Source organism: Bos mutus, chromosome 29 (assembly GCF_027580195.1).
Source record: "Bos mutus isolate GX-2022 chromosome 29, NWIPB_WYAK_1.1, whole genome shotgun sequence".
NCBI lineage: Eukaryota > Metazoa > Chordata > Mammalia > Artiodactyla > Bovidae > Bos > Bos mutus.
In genome coordinates, this window is record NC_091645.1 from 5118140 (window position 1) to 5144841 (window position 26702).

Below are 26702 nucleotides of genomic sequence, written 5' to 3' on the forward strand. Positions count from 1 at the left end.
AGTGATAAATCACTAGAGAAATCAGCGATGACTTCTTGAACCCTGCTCGAGAGTAATGGAGAAGAAACAACAGGAAGACAGTAGAAAGCAGGACAGGAAAGAGGAAAGAGTTCCAACATCAGGTTAAACAATAACAAGTTTGAAGAAGCTTCAGTGATGAAAGCAGAGGAGGAAGAGGAATGAATTAAGATGATAATCAATGGAAGATGCTTTCAAAGGGTGTTATTCTAGGTCCATGAAAAAGTAGTCAATAAGAGAATTCAATAAGTAAGAGATTTATCAGGGGAAAGGCCAATGAAAGAAATAACAAGGGTGGTAGGAAACGCCAAGAAAGCCAGATAGAGAGTAAAAGAGAGAAGAGTGTTGGTGGCAGAATCCCAAGAGCCTTGCTCTCAGCATTTCTATCCCTCCCATCAGAGGAGTCCATGTCTCCCAGTAATGGGCCTCATTTAACATCCTTGCGGCATCTAGTTCCTGACGGGGAGCATCTAGTAGAAGCATGGCCCTGACACAAGTAGGGTGATAGATTTAGCACAATGCTTCAGCACAGTGGAGCAGACTTCCCTGGCAGTCCAGTGGTTAAGAATCCTCCTACCAATGCAGGGGATGTGGGTTTGATTTTTTAATCTGGAAAGATTCCATGTGCAGCAGAGCAACTAAGCCCACGAGCCACAACTACCGATCCTTGCTCTAGAGCCTGTGCTATTCAACAAGAGAAGTCCCACAATGAGAAGCCCATGAACCGCAATGAAGAACAGCTCCCACTTGCAGCAACTAGAGAAAGCCCATGTGCAGCAACGAAGACCCAGCGCAGCCAAAAATTAATTTAAAAAAATGCAGTGGAGGGGCGGTCCCAAGATGGTGGAATAGGGCAGGGAGACCACTTTCTCCCCCACAAATTCATCAAAAGATCATTTAAATGCTGAGCAACGTCCACAAAACAACTTCTGAACACTGGTGGAGGACACCAGGCACCCAGAAAGACAACACATTCTCTTTGAAAGGAGGTAGGACAAAATATAAAAGACAGAAAGGCAAAAGAGTTAGGGATGGAGACCTGTCCTGGGAGGGAGTTCTGAAGGAGAAGTTTTGACACAGTAGAAAACCCTCTCACAGGTGGGTCTGTGGGGAGTTTTGGAATCTCAGAAGGCAACGTAACTGGGAGGAAAAAAAAAAAAAACCCACAGAATACACGCCTAAGCACAACTGTCAGTAGAGAAGTAGCACAGATGCTCATGTCTGCCACAAGTGAGTGGGGGCTGGACAGGGAAGCACGGTCTGCATGCTTAGGGTAAGGACCAGGCCTGAATGCCCTGAGGACAATCTGAGGGAGCTAACATCAGATAGCAACCCAAACTGTGGAATCACCAGAAAGAAAAAAAAAAAATTTGAATTTTCCTGCATAAGGCTCTAACGCGCAGCCTAGCCTGCTCACAGAACAAAGGACTGAATGAATACCAAAGGAGAGCTGGCCGGCTGCACACAGGCCCCTCCCCATGCTGGAGGCAGAGAGGCAGGTGGGCGACAGCAGAGCTGGAAGGCAAGGGGCAATCTCGGCCCCAGAGATGGCATTCTCCACCAAACTGTGAGCAGGCTCCCAGTTGCTAACCACATCTTCCTGGGATCCTGGACGGTTGACATCTGCCAGGAGGGTCGCAGCCTGAGATCAGCTCTCCACAGGAGACACACGGCACACCTGAGATGGTGCTCTCACAGCACACCCAGGAAACAGAGCGGCCAAGAACAGGAAGGTGAATAAGATGCACAGCCCACCTGGGACAGTGCACTCTCCAAGCACCTGGTCACCTACGCTGCTTGAACCTGGGAAGAGCACAAAACGCAGGCCCAACTGAGTCTGTGCCCTTCAGAGTACCCAAGAACCTGAGCGGCTTAGACCTAGGAAGTGCACGATACGCAGGGCCCGCTTTGGACAGTTCCTTTGCAGAGCACCCTGAAGCCTGAGCAGTGTAGACCTGGGAAGCACACACTTCCATGAGCTGGTGCAAACCCAGTGTGGTCCACACACTGCAAGCACTCCTCACACATGCCAGCAATATTTGTTTACAGCGTTCCTCCCTCCCCACAACACAACTGAACAAGTGAGCCTTGTGTCAGGGTGCAAATTAGACACTGAAGAGACTTGAAAACAGAGGAAGCAAAATAAACAAAGAGGAGGTAATTGCTCTGGAAGTGACAGGTGCAACACATTAAAACCCTGTAGCTAACATTGACTAAGCATTAGAGGGGCCTATAGACCTTGAGAAGAAGTACAAGCTGGAAAAAGGAACTATCTGCAACTGAACTCACCCCACACTGCCCACAACAGCTCCAGAGAAATTCCTATATTTTTACTACCATCACTTTTTAATTTTTTAAATTTAAGTTATTTATAATTCCTTTAATTTTCATTTTTATAACCTACTATTACCTTGCAAACAGAAGAACCTACTTTTAAAGCAAATTTCGTATATATATGCTTTTTTAATTTTGTGATTGATTTTGCTTTGTGTTTTTTATATTGTATGTTTGAGAGTCTAACCTCTACTCTAGATTTTTAATCTTTGCTTTTTGGTATTTGTTATCAATTTTGTACCTTTAAGAATCTAATCTCCAGTATCGATTTTTAATTAGGGATGTTATTACTGCCTTGATTGCCCTCTCCCCTTTTGACTCTCCCCCAGGTCACCTCTATCTCCTCCCTCCCCCTTCTCTTCTCTACTTAACTCTGTGAATCTCTCTGGGTATTCCAGACTGTGGACAGCACTTAGGGAACTGATTACTGGCTAGACTGCTCTCTCACCTTTTGACTTCCCCTCTTCTCCTCCTGGTCACCTCTATTTCCCTCTTCCCTCTTCTTTTCTCCATGTAACTCTGTGAACCTCTCTGGGGTGTCCTTCACTGTGGAGAATTGTTTCACCACTAACCTAGATGTTTTATCATCTGTGCTGTATGGATGGAGAAGTCTTGAGGCTACTGTAAGAGAAAGAATGAAAGTCAGAGGCAAGAGGCTTAACTCCAAAACTTGAGAACATCAGAGAACTCCTGATTCCAGGGAACATTAATAGACAAGAGCTCACCCAAAAGTCTCCATACCTACACAGAAACCAAGCTCCACCCAAATGCCAAAGTTCCGGTGCAAAACATACCACACTAATTCTCCAGCGAAGCATTAAAAGCCCTGAGCATTAAAAGACAGGCTGCCCAAAGCCATGTCAAACGCACAGACATCCTAAATCTCATTACTGTACACTTCATTGCACATCAGACAGAAGAGATTCAGCTCCACCCACCAGAACACAGGTGCAAACTCCCCAAACCACGAAACCCTGACAAGCCACTAGTCCAACCCACCCACAGGGAGCAGGCTCCACAATAAACAGGAACCATGAATTCCAGCCTACAGTAAGGGCACCCCAAACACAGCAATCCAAACAAAATGAAAAGGCAGAGAAATATTCAGCAGGTAAAGGAACATGATAAATGCCCACCAAACAAAAGAGGAGATAGGAAGTCTACCTGAAAAAGAATTCAGAACAGTGATAGTAAAGATGATCCAAAATCTTGAAAACAAAATGGAGTTACAGATAAATAGACTAGAGACAAGGATTGAGAAGATGCAAGAAATGTTTAACAAGGACCTAGAAGAAATAAAGAAGAGTTAATCAATAACAAATAAGGTAATAGCTGAAATCAAAAGGACTCTGGACAGAACCAGAATAACCGAGGCAGAAGATAGGATAAGTGAGGTGGAAGATAGAACAGTGGAAATAAATGAAGCAGAGAGGGAAAAAGAAAAAAAGAATTAAAATAAATGAGGACAACCTCAGAGACCTCTGGGACAATGTTAAATGCTCCAACATTCGAGTCATAGGTGTCCCAGATGGGACAAAAAGAAAGGGTATGAGAAAATACTTGAGATAATAGTTGAAAACTTCCCTAAAGTGTGGAAGGAAATAGCCGCCCAAATCCAAAAAAACCCAGAGAGTCCCAAACAGGATAAATCCAAGGTGAAACCCCCCAAGACACATAACAGTCAAACTAATGAAGATCAAACACAAAGAGCAAATATTAAAAGCAGCAAAGGAAAAGCAATAAATAACACACAAGGGGATCCCCATAAGGATAATAGCTGATCTTTCAATAGAAACTCTTCAGCCCAGAAGGGAATGGCAGGACATATTTAAAGTGATGAAAGAGAAAAAACTACAATCTAGATTACTATACCCAGCAAGGATCTCATTCAGATATGATGGAGAAATTAAAAGCTTTACAGACAAGCAAAAGCTAAGAGAATTCAGCACCACCAAACCAGCTCTTCAACAAAGGCTAAAGGATCTTCTCTAGACAGGAAACAAAGAAAAGTTTTATAAAATTGAACCCAAAACAACAAAGTAGATGGCAATGGGATCATACTTATCAATAATTACCTTAAATGTAAATAGGTTGAATGCCTCAACCAAAAGACAAAGACTGGCTGAATGTATACAAAGCAAGACCCCTATATATGCTAACTACAAGAGACCCACCTCAAACCAAGGGACACATGCAGACTGAAAGTGAAGGGCGGAAGAAATATTTCACACAAATGGAGACCAAAAGAAAGCAGGAGCAGCAATATTCATATCAGATAAAATAGACTTTGAAATAAAGACCATGAAAAGCAACAAAGAAGGACACTACATAATGATCAAAGGATCAATCCAAGAAGAAGATATAACAATTATAAATATATATGCACCCAACATAGAAGCACCTCAATACTGAAAGCAAATGCTAACAAGTATGAAAAGAGAAATTAATAGTAACACAATAATAGTGGGAGACTTTAATACCCCACTTAGACCTATGGATAGATCAACCAAACAGAAAATTAGAAAGGAAACACAAGCTTTAAATGATACAATGGACTAGTTAGACCTAATTGGTATCTATAGGACATTTCACCCCAAAACAATGAATTTCACCATTTTGTCAAGTGCACATGGAACATTATCCAGGATAGATCACATTCTGGGCCATAAATCTAGCCTTGGTAAATTCCAAAAAATTGAAAGCATTTCAAGCATGTTTTCTGATCATAATGCAGTAAGATTAGATGTCAACTACAGGAAAAAAACTATTAACAATACAAACATATGGAGGCTAAACAACACACTTCTGAATAACCAACAAATCACAGAAGAAATCAAAAAGGAAATCAAAATATTCATGGAAACAAGTGAAAATGAAAACACAACAACCCAAAACCTATGGGATTCAGTAAAAGCAGTGCTAAGGGGAAGGTTCATAGCAATACAAGCTTACCTAAAGAAAAAAGAGAAAAATAAATGCCCTGACTCTACACCTAAAACAAGCAGAAAAAGAAGAAATGAAGAACCCCAAAGTTAGTAGAAGGAAAGAAATCATAAAAATCACAGCAAAAATAAGTGAGAAAGAAACAAAGGGGACTATAGCAAAAATCAACAAAACTAAAAGCTGGTTCTTTGAGAAGATAAATAAAATAGACAAACCATTAGCCAGACTCATCAAGAAACAAAGGGAGAAGAATCAAATCAACAAAATTAGAAATAAAAATGGAGAGATCACAACAGACAACACAGAAATACAAAGGCTCATAAGAGACTACTATCAACAACTATATGCCAATAAAATGGACAACTTGGAAGAAATGGACAAATTCTTAGAAAAGTATAACTATCCAAAACTGAATCAGGAAGAAACATAAAATCTTAACAGACCCATCACAAGCACAGAAATCAAAAATCTTCTAACAAACAAAAGCCCAGGACCAGATGGCTTCGCAGGCGAATTCTAACGAAATTTAAAGAAGAGCTAAAACCTATCCTACTCAAACTCTTCCAGAAAATTGCAGAGGAAGGTAAACTCCCAAATTCATTCTATGAGGCCACCATCACTCTAATACCAAAACCAGACAAAGATGCCACAAAAAAAAAAACTACAGAGCAATATCACTGATAAACATAGATGCAAAAACGCTTAACAAAATTCTAGCAAACAGAATTCAACAACATATTAAAAAGATCATACATCATGACCAAGTGAGCTTTATCCCAGGGAAGCAAGAATTCTTCACTATTCACAAACCAATCAATGTGATACACCACATAGCAAATTGAAAGATAAAAACCATATGATTATCTCAACCTACATGGAGAAAGCCTTTGACAAAATTCAACATCCATTTATGATAGAAACTCCCCAAAAAGCAGGCATAGAAGGAACTTACCTCAACATAATAGAAGCCATATATGATAAACACACAGCAAATATTATCCTCAGTGGTGAAAACTTGAAAGCATTTCCCCTAAAATCAGGAACAAGACAAGGGTGCCCACTCTCACCATTACTATTTAACACAGTTTTGGAAGTTTTACCCATAGCAATTAGAGAAGAAAAAGAAATAAAAGGAATCCAGATTGGAAAAGAAGAAATAAAACTCTCACTATTTGCAGATGACAAGTCTCCTACATAGAAAACCCTAAAGATACTAGCAGAAAATTACTAGAGCTAATCAATGAATATAGTAAAGTTGCAGGAAATAAAATTAATACACACAAATCCCTTGCATTCCTATACACTAACAATGAGAAGACATAAAGAGAAATTAAGGAAACAATCCCATTCACTATTGTGACGAAAAGAATAAAATACTTAAGAATAAATTTACCTAAAGAAACAAAAGACCTATATATAGAAAACCATAAAACATTGATGAAAGAAATCAAAGATGACACATATGGATGGAGAAATGTACCATGTTCATGTATCTGAAGAATCAATATAGTGAAAATGAGTATACTACCCAAAGCAATCTATAGATTCAATGCAATCCCTATCAAGGTATCAATGGTATTTTTTCACAGAACTAGAACAAATAATTTCACAAATTGTATGGAAATACAAAAAACCTCAAATAGCCAAAGAATCTTGAGAAAGAAGAATGGAACTGGAGGAATCAACCTGCCTGACTTCGGGCTCTACTACAAAGCCACAGTCATCAAGATGGTATGGTACTGGCACAAAGACAGAAATATAGATCAATGGAACAAAACAGAAAGCCCAGAGGTAAATCCATGCCCTATGGACACCTTATCTTTGACAAAGGAGGCAAACATATACAATGGAGAAAAGACAATCTGTTTAACAAGTGGTGCTGGGAAAACTGGTCAACCACTTGTAAAAGAATGAAACCAGAACACTTTCTAACACCATACACAAAAATAAACTCAAAATGGATTAAAGATCTAAATATATGACCAGAAAAAATAAAACTCCTAGAGGAAAACATAAGCAAAACACTCTCCGACATAAATCACAGCAAGATCCTCTATGACCCATCTCCCAGAGTAATGGAAATAAAAGCAAAAATAAAAAAATGGGACCTAATTAAACTTAAAAGCTTTTGCACAATGAAGGAAACTATAAGCAAGGTGAAAAGACAGCCTTCAGAATGGGAGAATATAATAGCAAATGAAACAACTGACAAAGAATGTCAAAAATATACATGTAGCTCATGCAGCTCATGCAGCTCAATACCAGGAAAATAAAGGACCCAATAAAAAAATGGGCCATAGAAATAAACATACATTTCTCCAAAGAAGACATACAGATGGCTAACAAACGCATGAAAAGATGCTCAACATCACTCAATATCAGAGAAATGCAAATCAAAACCACAATGAGGTACCATTTCATGCCAGTCAGAATGGCTGCTATCAAAAAGTCTACAAACAATAAATGCTGGAGTGGGTGCGGAGAAAAGGGAACCCTCTTACACTATTGGTGGGAATGCAAACTAGTACAGCCACTATGGAGAACAGTGTGGAGATTCCTTAAAAACCTGGAAACAGAACTTCCGGAAGACCCAGCAATCCCACTGCTGGGCATACACACCAAGGAAACCAGAATTGAAAGAGACACATGTAACCCAATGTTCACTGCAGCGCTATTTACAATAGCCAGGACATGGAAGCAACCTAGATGCCCATCAGCAGGTGAATGGATAAGAAAGCTGTGGTACATATACACAATGGACTATTACTCAGCCATTAAAAAGAATGCATTTGAGTCAATACTAATGAGTGGATGAAAGTGGAGCCTATTATACAGAGTGAAGTAAGTCATAAAGAAACCCACCAATACAGTATATTAATGCATATATCTGGAATTTAGAAATATAGTAATGATAACCCTATATGCCAGACAGCACAAGAGACACAGATATAAAGAACAGACTTTTGGACTCTGTGGGAGAAGGTGAGGGTGGGATGATTTGAGAGAATAGCATTGAAACATGTATATTATCATGTTTCAAAACTGGATTACCAGTCCAGGTTCGATGCCTAAGTGAGGGTGCTCAGGGCTGGTGCACTGGGACAACCCAGAGGGATGGGATGGGGAGGGACGGGGGAGGGGGGTTCAGGATGGGGAACACATGTACACTCGTGGCTGATCCATGTCAATGTATGGCAAAAACCTCTACAATATTGTTATTAACCTCCAATTAAAATAAATTAGTTTTTTAAAAAACTAAAAAAGAAAAAAAGCACAGTGGATCAAATGATTGTTACAATCCCTGAAGTTGATGATCTGGAAAGACTCACTTTCATGGTGGTATTTCACTTTATTATCAGTATTTAAAGCAAATCCCGGATTAGAATCACTGTTGTATAAAACAGTGCTAAAATTGTATATTCCACCCACCACAGAGAACTTTGGTATGGAATAATGAAGACAAAAACATGACACCTGAAGAATGTCTGTAAAGAGAATTACTCAAATAGCCATCTGCTTGTTTCTTACAAACTTACTCCAGGAGCTTCTGTGCATCATAGTATCCAATTGGATGAACAGGAATGTTTGGAAGACCGACAGCCTCTGCGATTTCACGTCTATAAGCATATTCTGAAAAAGTTGAACATATTTCTAATAAAAATGGAGTCCCTTTCAAAATGTTCTCTGTAAATCACACTAAGGTGAAAGTCAAAAAAATTACAATAATAATAAGGTGAAAGTCACTGTCATGCCTGACTCTTTGCAACCCCAGGGGCTATACAGTCCATGGAATTCTCCAGGCCAGGATACTGGAGTGGGTAGCCTTTTCCTTCTCCAGGGCATCTTCCCAACTCAAGAATCAAACCCAGGTCTCTTGCATTGCAGAATTCTTTACCAGCTGAGCCAAATCACACTAAACACACTTTTAAATTGCATATACTAGAACTGTTAAAAAGACAGCTTCAAATGTTAACAAAAATGTGCTGCAACTGAAACTCTCATACATTTCTTCTAAGAGTGTATATACTCTTTACAGTCACTTTAAACAACTTCTTTGAAAATTAATATTATGCAGAAAATTATACGCTATGGCACAACAACTACGCTCCTAGTATTTACCCAGGAAAGACAGAAACATGTTCACAGAAAGACCTGCACAAGACTGCTCATAGCAGCTGAATCTGGGTAGCCAATACTGGGAACCATCCTGCTGTTCACAAACAGGAGAATGAATAAGCAATTTATAAAGGAGTCCCATAATAGAATTCTACCCAGCAATTAAAGGGAAGGAACTATCAATACACACAATAACATGACTAATCTCTACTTGTTATACTGAGTGAATGCAGCAAAACAAATGATGAGGAAAAAAATCACAGATTTTTCTATGACAAGACAATTAAACTGAGAAGGAAAAAGGATAACATGCTCTGTTTGTGGCAGTCTTTGCAAGTGTGAAATGTGCATCTGCATAGTACATTAACCAGACCTCCTCAAAGTAGAATAATACCAACCTCTGAGAAAAATGAATCCTTTCTTATGATGTCAGTATTGACATTTTAAGGTTAATATTTCTCTTTCATACCATACATGGAATAGTATTGACCAAAGGCTTATTCTATTCATGCATTACTAGATCAAAATATCTTTCAACTTAATGTACAAATCTAATCTGTCAGTATGATGCATAAATTCTTTTCTCAAAAACATATAAAATTGCATCTCTAACTCCCAACCAGTGGAACAGTTCTCAGAGCTTCTGAGAATCTGTTCCCTGGGTTATACTCCTCAGTTTGGCATAAATAACATTATCTTTCCTTTCTTCTTAGCTTGACTGTTACTTGATTTTCTGTCAACACACAAAAGAACAGATAGAATCTGATTCAATTTATATGAAGCTCAAAACCAAGCTAATGAATGACAAAAGATATCAGAAAATGGCCGCTTCTAGGGGTGGGGCTATGGTAAAAACTGACCAAAAATGGGCACCAGAGAACTTTCTGAAGTCACAGAAATGTCCTATATCTTATTTTGAGTGACACAGATACATACAACTTTTTTAATTTAGTGAATTAACGCTTAAGATCTTTGCATGTTATTACATGTAAACTCTACCTCAAAATAAAAACACACATCCTGTCATTTCTCCAGATTTAAGAAAAATAAAAGCTATTTTTCCATTTTTTTCTCCAAAATTTCAAATCACAAGAAATTTATTGTTAATGTTCAGCTGCTCAATCGTGTCCAACTCTTTGCGACCCCGTGGACTGCAGCATGCCAGGTTTCCCTTTCCTTCACCATCTCCCAGAGCTTGCTCAAACTCATGTCCATTGAGTCAGTGATGCCATCCAACCATCTTGTCCTCTGTCATCCCCTTCTCCTCCTGCCTTTAATCTTTCCCAGCATCAGAGTCTTTTCCAATGAGTTGGCTCTTCACATGAAATGGCCAACATATTGGAACTTCAGCTCTAGCATCAGTCCTTCCAATGAATATTCCAAGTTATTTCCTTTAGGATTGACTGGTTTGACTTCCTTGCAGTCCAAGAGACTCTCAAGAGTCTTCTCCAACACTAAAGTTCAAAAGCATTAATTCTTCCGCACTCAGCCTTCTTTACTGTCCAACTCTCACATCCATTCATGACTAGTGGAAAAACCAGAGCTTTAACTAGACAGACCTTAGTTGGCAAAGTAATATCTCTGCTTTTGAATATGCTGTCTAGGTTGGTCATAGCTTTTCTTCCAAGGAGCAAGCATCTCTTAATTTCATGGCTGCAGTCACCATCTGCAGTGATTTTGGAGCCCAAGAAAGTAAAATCTGCCTCTGTTTCCATCTATTTGCCATGAAGGGATGGGACCAGATGCCATGATCTTAGTGTTCGGAATGTTGAGTTTTTAAGTCAGCTGTGTCACTCTCCTCTTTCGCCTTCATCAAAAAACTTTTTAGTTCCTCTTTGCTTTCTGCTACTAGGGTGGTGTCATCTGTATACCTGAGGTTATTGATATTTCTCCTGGAAATTTTGATTCCAACTTGTGCTTCATCTAGTCTGGCATTTCACATGATGTACTCTGCGTATAAGTTAAATAAGCAAGGTGACAACATACAATCTTGATGTACTCCTTTCCCGATTTGGAACCAGTCTGTTATTCCATGTCTGGTTCCAAATGTTGCTTCTTGACCTGTATACAGGTTTCTCAGGAGAAAGGTAACGTGGTCTGGTATTCCTATCTCCTTCAGAATTTTCCACAGTTTGTTGTGATACACATAGTCAAAGGTTTTAGTGTAGTCAATGAAGCAGAGGTAAATGTTTTTCTGGAATTCTTTTGATGTAGGTGATTGTAAAAGCTAGTCTTTCTATGGCAAAATGACATAATAATACATTACATGGGATTTTTTTAATTTAGAGCAATAATCAAAAAAGGGCAATGAATAGACAAAATAACATTGACAAAATGGTATTCATTATCTCTAATTTTTTGTGTCAGAACTATCCCATAATAAAGAGTGAAATTAAAAGAAAAATAAGAAAGGACACAAAAGGGAATTTCTACAATGTCATCTTTTAAATCTGAGCATAGTAAACAGAAATATTCCAGTTGATTTTATTTTATGTTCATAATTTTAGCTTTTTATAACAAACAGAGCTTAGGAGAAGTTGCATTTTTCAAAACTTGGGAATAAAAAGGCTAAGTTAGTAAAGTTCAGGTAGACACATGATTTTATCACAGGATAATACGTATTGCTTAAAAAAACCTATGACAATGTACTATGTTTAAAAACTTACAAAGCCAAATACATAAGCTTTAAAGGAGTCTACAATTAGATAGAAGGATCCAAGATGAAAAATAAATATGGAAATACCACCAATACTTTGGTAACCTACTTTATCCAAGTTATAAACCTTTATTAATTTTAAACCACACAAACTAAATGATGACAGATTTTTGTAAATGTTATCAAATAGCTGAGTACATTAAAAATATGCTCCAAGTTCTCTTGTTAATAATTATACAGCAGGGCATTTCAGCATGAGACAAATACATGGACTCTGGAGCCAGATAATCTGAATTTGAATCCCCACTCCTCACTTAATGGTGCAATGAACAAGGCAGACTGTTTACTTCTTTCTGGTTTCACATTCCCCATCTGTCAAGTAGAGATAATAACACAACAAAGCTTATAGGGTCGTTAATGCATTTAAAAGCTAGAATTTTGGAAACACTCCTTGAAAGTGATCACTATTGTCTTTACACAGTAATGACACAATAAGCATTTTCCAGACTCTGTATTCAAAATATGCCATTTCAGGGATTTATAGAGTTTGTTTTACTGTCCCTTATCTACAATTAGAAATTTTAAAAAACTGCAAAATCCATTAATTGGGAGAGGGCATTTATTAATACTTGGCAACAAAACATGATCTGATATAAACTAATTTGGCAGCAAGATCTGACTTGAGCAGACCTGAGGCTATTTATATTATTTATGTACCCTCTGCTTAAAATGATTATTCATACATTTTACTGTAAAATATTTACATGCTTGCTTCCCACATTTTGTCCCAGCCTATGTGAATGTTATGCAGTAAGGTATATGTACCATCTTACTTTTAAATATTTGAAAATGTCTGCATTTCAAAACCTACCAGATGCAATGGTTCCAAACAAGGGATAAGGGACCCAAACCAATAATTTTCCGACTTCAAAACCCTTTAATTTATTCTTAGATGCAAAGACAGTAAGAAAATGACATACTTTATCCTTTTGTCAAAGGGAATCTTTTGATAAAATCACTTCAAAATGTTAAAAGTCTCTGTGATGATTGAAGCCTGATCACTCACCATTTGCCGGGTAGCCAGGTGTGAGAGGGTCCCCTGCACCATTAAGATTTAAGATATTTCCACGCTGAACACCACCTCCAGGAAGATTCCAACCATCCGGATATGCCTCCACCCCAGGAGCAAAGTAATCAGCAGGATCTGAGTACAAAATGATCCCTCTGGCCCCAGCTAGCTGGGCATTTTTAACCTGGAAAACAGTCTTTCTTATTTTAGGTTGGTTATTTGAAATTACATTTAAATAAGTAACTAAAACTTATCTTCAGTCCTTATTTTTAATCCTTATGCTTACAACAAAGGACATCTCACAGAACTGGTTTTGTCTTTTTCTTATGCAAGCTCTGAAACCTAGTTTCCAGGGCTGGATTAGCCCTTGGAGCAGATTTTTTAAAATGTACATACCAGTGGTAACAGGTACCTACTATTTCCTTCCTCTAGTCTAGAAGCACAATAAACAAGTAGATTTCACAGACTAGATTCCCATTTCTTCTATGGTTGAAAGAGAATATTTTTTTAAATTAATTTCCCACAAAAGGGAAAAAAAAAAAATCAAGTACTCTATGTGCTCAGTCCCTCAGTTGTATCTGATTCCTTGTGACCCTATGGTCTGTACCCACCAGGCACCTCTGTCCATGGGACTTCTCAGGTAAGAATACTGGAGTGGGCTGCATTTCCTACTCCAAGGGATCTTCCCGACCCAGCGATCGAACCCCTATCTCTGGCATCTCCTGCACTGGCAGGCACAATCTTTATCACTATACTACCTGGGAAGCCCCAAATCAAGTGTTGGTAACTTTCAAAACTGCTGTGCATAGGTTGGCTTGTCTCATTACCTCTAACAAAGAATTAACACCAAAATTTAATTTAGTAAATATTTTCAAAGGTAATATTTAAAGATACTAAAGACTAACAACAAATCCAATGCACGCTACTTCATAGACTACAGGGACAATGTGTAGATATGGAAAAACCTGCAATGTTCTCCTTGAACTTCTACAGAGGCCAAATTCCAACGACCCAGGTTAAAACCTGCCTATAAACTAGCACATGTACCCTCCCTATTAGGCAGGAATGGTAAAGAGTATGGGAAAATCATGGTCATCAAAAAATTTTAAGGATGTGGTTCTACCCATGTAAGATACAATATGAAAAACAGAAAGCGTTAGTCTCTCAGTCATGTCTGACTCTCTGCGACCCTATGGACTGCAGACCACCAGGCTCCTCTGTCCGTGGGATTCCCCAGGCAAGAACACTGGAGTGAGTAGCCATTCCCTTCTCCAGGGGGTCTTCCGGAGCCTGGGATTGAACCCAGGTCTCCTGCATTGCAGGCAGATTCTTTACTGTCTCAGCCATCAGGAAAGCCCAAGATACAATATAACTTTTTATTTTTACTGAAAAGAAAAACAAAGAGTTGTGTTTTTTTTACCTTATTTCCTCTGAAAATTTTCCCATATCTGGCAATCAGAATCTTCCCAGAGCAATTGATTTTCATGTCCCGCTCCAGTTTAAAGAAGTCTTCAGTTCGTGCATAGTTAACATACACCAGGTCACCCTGTTGAGAACATAGATGACTTAGTACAAGAAAGATTTCATAAAAGAGGTTTCTCGGCATGAAGACTGTTTCGCGTTTTTGAAAGAGGAAAGAAGCAAGAGTATGTAAGAGGGTCAAAAAAGCCTCTGATAAGAGATTCAGGGGAGAAATGAACTTGAATTGAGAAGGCAATTAGCTGGGTAGAGACTTATTAATTAAATATTAAGTTTTGTTTATGTCAAGATCTCCTCTGTAGTGACTATAAAACTATAGAAAAGCATTCCCCAGGAAAATGTACATAAACAAATACACTGTCTATGCAATTTGGAGGGACGAGGTTCCCTAGGTTAAAAAGCCCTTCATGAGAGCTTTATTCTCTTTGAAGTATATTCACAATGCATCTTCACACAACCAGGTAAGAAATAATGGTCAGGTAATGCCACTACTTTACAAATTTGGCTTCATATCATTATAATGATCACAAGGAAATCTCTAAGTCTCAACATTATCATTTGTAAAATGGCCTGCTAGATTAGATCAGTGTTCTTCACACACTTTTTTTTTTTTTTTTTTTGCTTACCTACTCCTTAAATTAATTTTGAGAAGCAATGTATCTCTCCTTTATTTTTAGGTTCACATCTGAAATTGTTTGTCATATCTTTAAGTTGCCATAAAGAATACAATTTCCAGCACATTACAAATATTAACATTTTCAGAAGCAATTTTACCTCTTTTATTTATATCCAAAAGAATTTAAATACTATAATGATTTATTATTCAACATCATTCAACAACATTGTAAAGCCACACTCTTCAGTCAGAATTTTATCAAGTTTTCTCCTTGAACATGTATTTTCCCCCTTGCCTAAAGCATCTTAGTATATACTAAGGTGACACCAGGGTGTCCTGCCTAGATTCCTCCTCATTGAAGATGCCCTTGCTCCAGAGAAGGAAGGCTCTCTGCAGGCCATCAGAGGGCTCTCTGTCAGCCCTTGCTCAAGACCAGCTACACACAGCCACTCTGCTCGAGGTCATGTCCTTCCAGGATACACATGGTCAATGACTGATCCATGTGGGAACAGAAAGATCTGGTCATCTTTGTCCAGCCCAGGGCATTCTGAAGGGCTATTCTGACTCCAGAGCAGCCCATTGGGTCAGTTGAGGCTGTCCTTGAACTGGCATTGAACTGCAATTTCTCCCTCTGTTTGTTCCAGCTTCCTTCCCCTCCCTGCCACAGATATTGATCCCAAGAGAACACTCCTTAATTAACATCTAGCATGGCAAATTCCATTTCAGTTTCTGCTGCCTAGAAATCTGGATAATGCTTGTAAATCTTAATCACTGCCAAACCTGCCTTGATTAAGAATCATGTGTATAGTGTTTAAAAATATTTATTTCCTATGACAAGCTGTACATGTTAGGAAAATTCTTCATGTGACTTACTATTATAATTATTAGCAGTATCAAAGTGAGTCTAAGCATCATTACAAACTTTCATAAACAATGCCTAAGCATAAAATTTTGCTTGAAATACAACTTTCAGTGCTATGGGATGTTAAAACATTTGGTCATAGATCTATGGATGAAAAAATTATTTCCAGAATAAGTCAGGACTATCAGTTCCATTCACATTTCTCATTGTTAGACATGTTTTGAGAAATTTTAGGATATGAATGAAAAAAAAGTTGTTATGGAATTTTCCCTGAATTATTTTAACTCTTTCCAAGTTACAACCCCTAAATCTCACACTGATCTGTTATCCAAGTTAATTCTAATGGTTTTAGCTGGAAACTCAATTAGACTCATCTTTAATTTTGTTCAACTATAAACCATTTGACTTGACAAATTTCTGTCACCTAGCTATTAGAATCTTTCACTAGCATCTCTTTGTTTGGAGGTCTAGAGATTTTTTTTTTTTTTTTACAACTCAGAGATATGTTTCAGGATGGATGAGTGATGTCTCTCATTCATAAAATAAGAAATAAATAATTGTAAATCAGGGAGGTGGAAACAGGGGACCAGCAGAGCCTTACCACAGGCTAGTTCTCAATTCCATGAAGAATCCACTGAGAAACAAATAATGTGATTGTTTTATTTTAAATGATCCTATATCTGCCTTTGGAAAGTCTTTACATACCTTAGTGTTTGAAGTCCCCATCCTACACTATTTCTAATATCCTATCCTTGTCTGACACTATTTCTAGTATCCCATCATTTTATTTTGGTTATTGTTTTCCTCTTTGACTATGTCTCATAACACATGCACAACAAATTTATAATGTATTGCAATAAGGTTGTTTCCAAGCTGACTCTCGGATTCCTTCTACAAATATGTTGAAGACATATCATTCTAGGGACTGCAGATACAGAGAATCCCTGTCTTTGAAGAAACTTTTGTTCATGTGGAAGGCAGAGACAATAAATCATAAAAGTAATAAGCAAATTGTGAAAGTGAAGTTGCTCAGTCGTGTCTGACTCTTTGCAACCCCATGGACTGGGGCCTACCAGGCTCCTCTATCCATGGGATTTTCCAGGCAATAGTACTGGAGTGGATTGCCATTTCCTTCTCCAAGGGATCTTCCCAACCCAGGGATTGAACCCGGGTCTCCTACATTGTAGACAGACGCTTTACCGTCTGAGCCACCAGGGAAGTCCTGGTAAAAGCAAATTGTATACAATATTAAAAAGTGATGAGTTCTATAGAGAAAAAAAATTTAAGTTTAAATATAGTAAGCAAACAGACCTTGTATTCAGTTGTGTGCAATTTCCAAAAAAAAAAAAATGAAGAAAGCTTATTGAGAAAGTGACACTTGAATCTTTGCTTCAGGAAAAGGATTACTTTTAGCTATTATTTTTCTTCCCAAGATCGATGCAAGATCAACAAACTATTGATGATAGCACTGTATGTCTGGTTTATAATCATTAGCCTTCTCTAGAGCACACTTTTATTCCAACTGTGAATACACAGCCATTAACCAATTTGGTTCCAGTGAATTCTGTTTAGCATAAATGTTCTACTTGAAATTTATTCATATATAATATCACCAACTTTGGGAAAACTGACTACTTCTTTAAATGCCTGTAAATTGTAGCTACCTTTTAATCTGCACATCTCACAGAACAAATTGGGATGGAGAAGGGACAGGAGAAGAAATTAGTTTGAAAATGATAGAAAACTTTGAAAATGAAAACAAGTGTAGGCAGACAGGTCCTCTTGGCACTTCACAAATGCAAGCTGTCATTGCTAGTTAGAAAAAATCTTTGTTTTCAGACAATGACCTTCTTGTAAAATTTACACTGCACAATTGTTCTATAACTGGAAATAATTAACAATGTTGCACTGTTAGAATTTTCCATTTCTTTCAAGCTTCCATCTTCCTGTTCTTGTTAATAGAGACAGAACTGGGACATAAGATCAATGGTTTTCAAAGCATGGTTCCTGAACCCAGAGTCAATACCATCTAGGACCTTACCAAAAACAAACTCTCAGGCTTCACCCAAGATCTAGTGAAATTTAGGGGGTGTGAATCAGAATCTGTGTTTTATAAGCCCTCTAGATTATTGTGATACAAGCTAAGTTCAAGAAACACTGAATTAAACTATAATTACAGACATTGTTGAATTGCTAATATAAATAACCTAAAGCAAAACTTCCCTGATAGCTCAGTTGGTAAAGAACATGCCTGCAATGCAGGAGTCCCCAGTTCAATTCCTGGTTTGGGAAGATCCTCTGGAGAAGGGATAGGCTACCCATTCCCATATTCTTGAGCTTCCCTTGTGGGTCAGCTGGTAAAGAATCCCCTTGCAATGTGGGAGACCTGGGTTTGATCCGTGGGTTGGGAAGACCCCATGGAGAAGAGAAAGGCTACCCTCCCCAGTATTCTGGCCTGGAGAATTCCATGGACTGTATAGACCATGGGGTCGCAAAGAGTCAGACACACTGAGCCACTTTCACTTTCAGAGGATTCAGATGTAGATCCACAGACGGTGTGTGCTTAGTCACTTAGTTAAGACCAGGATCCTCTGTCCATAGAGATTCTCCAGGCAAGAATACTGGAGTGGGTAGCCTGTCCCTTCTCCAGGGCAACTTCTCATCCAGGAATCAAACCAGGGTCTACTGCATTGCAGCAGATTCTTTACCAGCTGAGCTACCCAAGATCCATAGACGCTCATGGTGAAACATCCTAAGAACACATAATTAAAAATCAAAACTAACACTTCTCTGCCTGGGTTATAGGTAATCCAAAGAAACACACCAGCCAGCAAATCAATTTAGTATTTGAACATACACAAGTTCTTGGAGAATCCCTTGGAGAATCCTATGTATTTTCCAGCCTTGCATTAATATAGAAAGTTTAAATCTACTTGAAAGAAATGAGTTAATCATCTCTATAATATAATTTTCTTATGAGTAAAATAATTCTGTCATAACTGGACAGTTGCATTTCAAAGAATCAAACTGGACCACTTTCTCATACCATTAAAAAAAATAAATTCAAAACAGATTAAAGAGTTAAATGTAAGACCTGAAACCATAAAACATCTAGAAGAAAACATAGGTAGCCCACTCTTTGACATCTGTCTTAGCAATATATTTTTTTGGATAGGTCTCCTCAGGCAAGGGAAACAACAGCAAAAGTAAACAAATGGGACGACCTCAAACTAAAAAAGTTTTGCACAACAAAGGGAACTAACTCTCAATATAACTAAAAGGCTGTCTACTGAATGGGAAATGTATTTGCAAATGATACATCTGATAAGAAGCTAATATCCAAAATATACAAAGAATATAAACAAACAAACAATCCAATTGAAAAAATGGGCAGAAAATGGAATAGTAATTTTTCCAAAGAAGACATACAGATAGCCAACAGGCACATGAAAAAATGTTTAACATCATTAACCATCAGGGAAATGAAAACTAAAACCACAACGAGGGACCTAAGTTCGCAAGCAGTCCAGTGGTTAACACTCTATGGTCCCATTGAAGGGGCACAGGTGTGGTCCCTGGTCAGGGGGGAGCTAAGATCCCACATGTTGTGAGGCACAGCCAAAAAAAGAAAAAAACACAGTGAGATATCACCTTACATCTATCAGAATGGCTATCACCAAAATGACAACAAATAACGTGATGGTGAGGATGCAGAGAAAAGGGAACACTCTGGCACAGTTGCTGGGCTTCCCAGGTGGCTCCATGGTAAAGAATCTGCCTGCCACTGCAGGAAATGCAAGAAAAGATCCCTGGGTCAGGAAGATCCCTTGGAGGAGGAAATGGCAACCAACCCTCTCCAGTATTCTTGCCTGGAAAATCCCATGGACAAAGAAGCTTGGCGGGTTATAGTCCATAGGGCTGCCAAGAGTTGGCCACAACTGAGCACACACACACACTGGCATGGGCAGTCGCTATGGAAAACAGCATGGTGGTTCCCTCCAAAATTAAAAATAGAACTGCCATACAATGCAGGAATTCCACTCTTGGGGCATATCCAATCCTGATATTTATCAGAAAACAAAAACACCAATTCAAAAAGACACATGCAACCCTATGTTCACTGCATCATCATTTATAACAGTCAAGAAATGGAAGCAACTTAAACTCCCATCAAAGAAGATAGATAAAGAAGATGTGGAAAATATAATATAATCTACAATGCAGTATTACTCAGCCATAAGAAGAATGAAATCGTTTCATTTGCATCAACACAGATGGACCTAGAGGGTATTCACCCGAGTGAAATAAGTCAGAATAAGAAAGACAAATACCTGATGACTTGACGTACATGTGGAATCTAAAAAACACATGAATAAACAAAGAAAACAGTGACAGTCATAGATACAGAGGGCAAGCTGGTAGTTGCCAACGGGGAGGGAGTGAAAGGATGAGAGAAATACGTGAGGGAGATTGAGAAGTATAAACTTCCAGGTACAAGATAAAGAAACAGGTATGAAATGTACTATCTGGAGACTATAATCAGTAACTATTAATACATCATATCTTTGTGTAGTGACAGATGGTAACTAGACTCATTGTGGTGATCATTTTGAAATATATAAAAATAATGAATCATGTTGCATAACTGAAACTAATAGAGTGTTATGGGTCAACTGTACTTCAAAAACAAATGCATAGAGATCAGATCTGTGGTTACCAGAGATGGAGGGTGAGGGGTAGTGGGTACTGGAGAAAGGCAGTCCACGTGTATAAACTTCCAGTTAAAAGATAAGTAAGTACTAGACTTGAAATGCACAACACGGTAAATAAAATTAATTCTGCTGTATCTTATATAGGAAAGTTATCAAGAGAGTAAATCCTAAGAGTTTTAGTCACAAGAAAAAAATTTTTTTTATATTTCTTTGTATCTTTATCACTAAATTTATTGTCATAATTTTGTCATGATGTATGTAAAGTCAAATCATTATGTTGTATATCTTAAGCTCGTACAGTTATTCTGTTTAGTTGCTGAGTCGTGTCTGACTCTTGTCACCCTGTGGAGTGTAGCCCGCCAGGCTCCTCTGTCCATAGGATTCTCCAGGCAAGAATACTGGAGTGGGTTGCCACTTCCTTCTGCAGGGGATCTTCCTGATACAGGGATCGAGCCCATGTCTTCTGCATTGCAGGCAAATTTTTCACTACTGAGCCACAAGGGAAGCCCCAAACTTATAGTCTTATTGAGATACCAATTATATCTCAGTAAAACTAGAACATTCAGAAAACTAAGATTATGGCATCTGGTCCCATCACTTCACAGGAAATAGATGGGGAAACAGTGGAAACAGTGTCAGACTTTATTTTTGGGATCCAAAATCACTGCAGATGGTGACTGCAGCCATGAAATTAAAAGACGCCTACTCCTTGGAAGGAAAGTTACGACCAACCTAGGTGGCATATTCAAAAGCAGAGACATTATTTTGCCAACAAAGGTCCGTCTAGTCAAGGCTATGGTTTTTCCAGTGGTCACGTATGGATGTGAGAGTTGGACTGTGAAGAAAGCTGAGCGCCGAAGAATTAATGCTTTTGAACTGTGGTGTTGGAGAAGACTCTTGAGAGTCCCTTGGACTGCAAGGAGATCCAGCCAGTCCATTCTAAAGGAGATAGTCCTGGGTGTTCTTTGGAAGGAATGATGCTAAAGCTGAAACTCCAGTACTTTGGCCACCTCATGTGAAGACTTTACTCATTGGAAAAGACCCTGATGCTGGGAGGGATTGGGGCAGGAGGAGAAGGGGATGACAGAGGATGAGATAGCTGGATGGCATCACCTACTCGATGGACATGAGTTTGGGTGAACTCCAGGAATTGGTGATGGACAGGGAGGCCTGGCGTGCTGCAATTCATGGGGTCGCAAAGAGTTGGACATGACTGAGCGACTGAACTCAACTGAAAACTAGAAGAAAACAAATGAAAAAACAAAAAGAAACAAAAAACAATGTACAAAACTAACTGGGGAATTTTCACTGGTTATAGAGTAAACCTACAAACTGAGCGCTTATCTTATAAAACTCTGTCTTCCCAGCCAGAAACATGATCTTCTTCATACATAATATTGTCACTGCTCAAAAAATTTCACTGTTCTTCAACCAGTCACACTCATTTAATAATTTTTACAATTCATTTTATATTTGAGGGCTATTTTAAACTACATATTTGTTATATTTTCTGCTATTACATATCATTTGTCCTTATATTTAATTGGTAATATCATGGCTATTTTTAAATAAAGAGCTATTAGTATTTTGGGGATATTCTGACTGTATCACTGTAAATAAAGAATGAGGAAATTAAGAAAGACCCAAAGTGTGAAAATATAAAGAGAACACTGGATAATGTCACAATAAAAGAATTCTCTTCAGTAAAAAGCATTATAGACAACATGAACAAATATGAATAAAATTAGAAGATGTTTGCAATATTTAAACCAATATGGGATGAATAACTAAAATATTTAAGAAACCACTGAAGTTAGTAAGAAAATGGCCAGAAATTCAACAGGAAAAGATGGCTGGTAATCATTTCACAGCATAAAAAAAAAAAAAAGAATAGCTAACAAATAAGTATGCTTAGATATCTATGATCTCATTTTTAATCAAAAATGTGAATCAAAATAAATTAAAACAACAGTAACACAATCCAGTTCAGTTAAGTTGCTCAGTCGTGCCTAACATTTTGTGACCCAAAGGACTGCAGCACACCAGGCTTCCCCTTCTATCACCAACTCCTGGAGCTTGCTCAAACTCATGTCCACCGAGTCAGTGATGTCATTCAACCATCTCATCCTCTGTTGTCCCCTTCTCCTCCTGCCCTCAATCTTTCCCAGCATCGGGGTCTTTTCCAATGAGTCAGTTCTTCACATTAGGTGGCCAAAGTATGGGAGTTTCAGCTTCAGCATCAGTCCTTCCAATTAATATTCAGGATTGACTTCCTTTAGGATTAACTGTTTTGATCTCCTTAGTGTTCAAGGGACTCTCAAGGGTCCTCTTCTCCAGCATCACAGTTTGAAAGCATCAATTCTTTGGTGCTCAGCTTTCTTTTTGGTCCAACTCTCACATCCATACATGACTACTGGAAAAACCATAGCTTTGACTATACGGACCTCTGTCGGAAAAGTGACATCTCTGCTTTTTAACATGCTGTCTAGGTTTGTCATAGCTTTTCTTCCAAGGAGCAAACGTTTTTTAATTTCATAGCTACAGTCACCATTTGCAGTGATTTTGGAGCCCAAGAAAATAAAGTCTGTCACTGTTTCCATTGTTTCCCCATCTATTTGCCATGAAGTAACTGGACCAAATACAAAAACAGAATAGTTTTTCATTTTTCGAAAGTTGAGTTTGAAGCCAGCTTTTTCACTCTCTTCTTTGACCTTCATGAAGAGCTCTGTAGTTTCTCTTCACTTTCTGCCATAAGGGTGGTGTCATCTGCATATTTGAAGTTATTGATGTTTCTCCCAGCAATCTTGATTCCAGCTTGTGCTTAATCCAGCCCAGCATTTCGCATGATGTACTCTGCAGAGAAGCTAAATAAGCAGGGTGGCAATATAGAGCTTTGACATAACTCCTTTCCTGATTTGGAACCAGTCCACTGTTCCATGTCCGGTTCTAAGTGTTGCTTCTTGACCTACATACAGATTTCTCAGGAGGCAGGTAAGGTGGTCTGGTATTTCCATGTCTTTCAGAATTTTCCACAGTGTTTTGTGATCCACAGAGTCAAAGGTTTTGGTGTAGTCAATGAAGCAGAAATAGATGTTTTTCTGGAACTCTCTTGCTTTTTCTATGACCCAACAGATTTTGGCAACTTGATCTCTGGTTCCTCTGCCTTTTCTAAACCCATTTTGAACATCTGGAAGTTCTCAGTTCACGTACTATTGATGCCTGGCTTGGAGAATTTTGAGCATTACTTTACTAGCGTGTGAGATGAGTGCAATTGTGCAGTAGTTTGAACATTCTTTGGCATTGCCTTTCTTTGTGATTGGAATGAAAACTGACCTTTTCCAGTCCTGTGGCCACTGCTGAGTTTTCCAAATCTGCTGGCAATTGAGTCCAGCACTTTAACAGCATCATCTTTTAGGATTTGAAATAGCTCAACTGGAATTCCATCACCTCCACTAGCTTTGTTCACAGAATCACAGAAAACTAACCAAACTAATCACATGGATAATAGCCTTGTCTAACTCAATGAAACTATGAGCCATGCCATGTAGGGCCACCCAAGATGAATGGGTCATGGTGGACAGTTCTGACAAAACGTGGGCCACTGGAGAAGGAAATGGCAAACCACTTCAGTATTCTTGCCTTGAGAACCCCAAACTAACAAAACAACACAATTAGACAGGCAAAATTTAGAAAGTTATATAACCTCAATTGTTGATGAAAATGTGAGGGAAAAGGAACGCTCATATATAGTGTTGCAAAGAGCGATAAACGGCTGCAGTCTGAACACTGTGAAATGTAGCATTTCTTACAAACCGGCAATCCCACTACTGGTTTACTGTACACAGAGAAACCCTTGCAAGCCCACACAGGGACATGTATGAGCACAAGCTCTCCAACACTGTTTGTGGTAATTCAGATTTAGAGGCAAACCACATGTTTGCCACTAAGAGAATGGATAAGCTACATGTGGTGTGCACATAACATGGGGTACTCTGCAAGAGTAAAAAGTAATGAACCATTCTGACATAAAATAGATTTTTAAAAAATAGCTAATTGAAAATAGTCATAGACCAAGACCTAAGATATATTATTTGCATATATTCAAAATATACCAATCACTAATAAGCCCATGTTTTTATAAGAATATATACATTCCTAAAAGTATAAATACATTACAGATGATGGCAGGGTATAGGGGATGTGGAGATAAGGAATGAGATTGAAAATAAGGATAAAAGATGAAAGGAAAGAAATTAAATTAGGAATCTTACATGGACCCATGATGGTAATGTGTCTTACCCAGAAGATAAAGTCTATTTAACTCTAGACACCTGAGATCTAAAATATATTATCTCTTCATTCCCAGTTTTTATATCCTTTATTTCTATGTCATGTCAATTACGAAGTAACTACAATGACTGAAAGGAACCTATTTATGTACAAATTTGGGGGAGAATTTTTCTAATATTGTGCCATTAACTATGATGTTAACTATTCATTTAAAACAAATTTCATACAACTGTAGAAAATACTCTAAACCTGTGAGAGTTTTTAAATATAAGTTAATCAAATGCATTAGAAAATAATAAAAAAGAGTATGTTTTTAAACTTTACATATTAAAAAACATAGCATTGCCTAATATTAAATCATAGGTTTAATAATTAATTAAAAACATAGGTTTATTGCCTATGTTTTTACAATAAACATTGACTGACTGGTGAAGTGTTTTAGTCGCTCAGTTGTGTCTGAATCTGCATCCCCTTTGACTGTAGCCTGGCAGGCTCTTCCGTCCATGAGATTTTCCACGTAAGAACACTGGAGTGGGCTGCTATTTCCTTGGAGCTTTAAATATCAATTCAGTTCTAAATGTAAATTTTTTACTAGGGATGTTTCTGATAATAGTCAAGTGTTTATCTCTCTATTGAGTGATACTTACTTCAATATTCCAACTTCTTGGAATATCCTAGGTACCTCACACCCTATATGTCCAAAACTGAACCTACTGCTGCTAACACTTCAGTCGTGTCCCACTCTGTGTGACCCCATAGACGGCAGCCCACCAGGCTCCCCGATCCCTGGGATTCTCCAGGCAAGAACACTGGAGTGGGTTGCCCTTTCCTTCTCCAATGCATGAAAGTGAAAAGTGAAAGTGAAGTCGCTCAGTCCTGTTCGACTCTTAGCAACCCCATGGACTGCAGCCTACCAGGCTCCTCTGTCCATGGGATTTTTCAGGCAAGAGTACTGGAGTGGGTTGCCATTGCCTTCTCCGAAAACTGAATCTACCTGATGTCAAATACTATAGCAGGAGAGGTAACATTTTAAAAGACATTAATAAATTATATTCAACTCTTTCAAGTTTAGCTTTCTTATAAAAAACAAAGTACTATCCAAGAATCTAGGGATCTACTGTGAAAACAGATAATAAACATGCACACTGCCTTATTAAGTAAACCATACAAATTTTCTAAAAAGGATGTCTGTATTCTTCATTTGAAAATGGCAACCATTTCAAATTCTCATTCAGGTTCTTTATAAAATCAATCCAAGTCTTACAAAGGTAGCAAAATATGTAGTATTTCCATATAGTAGAAATTAATTGGCAATAAAAAAAGAACAATCCATGGATAAGTGCAAAACATGTGAATTTTCACAGGTCCTATACTCACAAATGCTATCGATTCCATTTATATGAATTTCTAGTATAGGCAAAACTAATCAAAGGTGGCCAAAAAAAAAAAAACCACGGAGAATGAGAATGACTGCCTTGGGAGCGTGTGGGGCTGACTGAGAAGGGGCTTAGAAGTACATTCTGAAGTGACAGTAATATTTTATGTGTAGATGGTGCTTTAATTACATAGGTGAATGCATTTGTCAAATAAATGTTCACTTTGGATAT

At 38.2% G+C, this 26702-nt stretch overlaps 1 protein-coding gene across 1 annotated transcript in view; it reads right to left on the reverse strand.

Annotated features, from left to right (window-relative positions):
- FOLH1 (folate hydrolase 1) overlaps window positions 1-26702 on the reverse strand; it is a 73084-nt gene that overhangs the window by 31753 nt on the left and 14629 nt on the right. Inside the window, exons 5-7 of the mRNA XM_070365070.1 lie at window positions 14557-14682; window positions 13134-13320; window positions 8832-8925 (exon numbers count right to left, since the gene is read on the reverse strand). Of these exons, the coding sequence (XP_070221171.1) occupies window positions 8832-8925; window positions 13134-13320; window positions 14557-14682 (407 nt within the window). The remainder of the gene's footprint in view (window positions 1-8831; window positions 8926-13133; window positions 13321-14556; window positions 14683-26702) is intronic.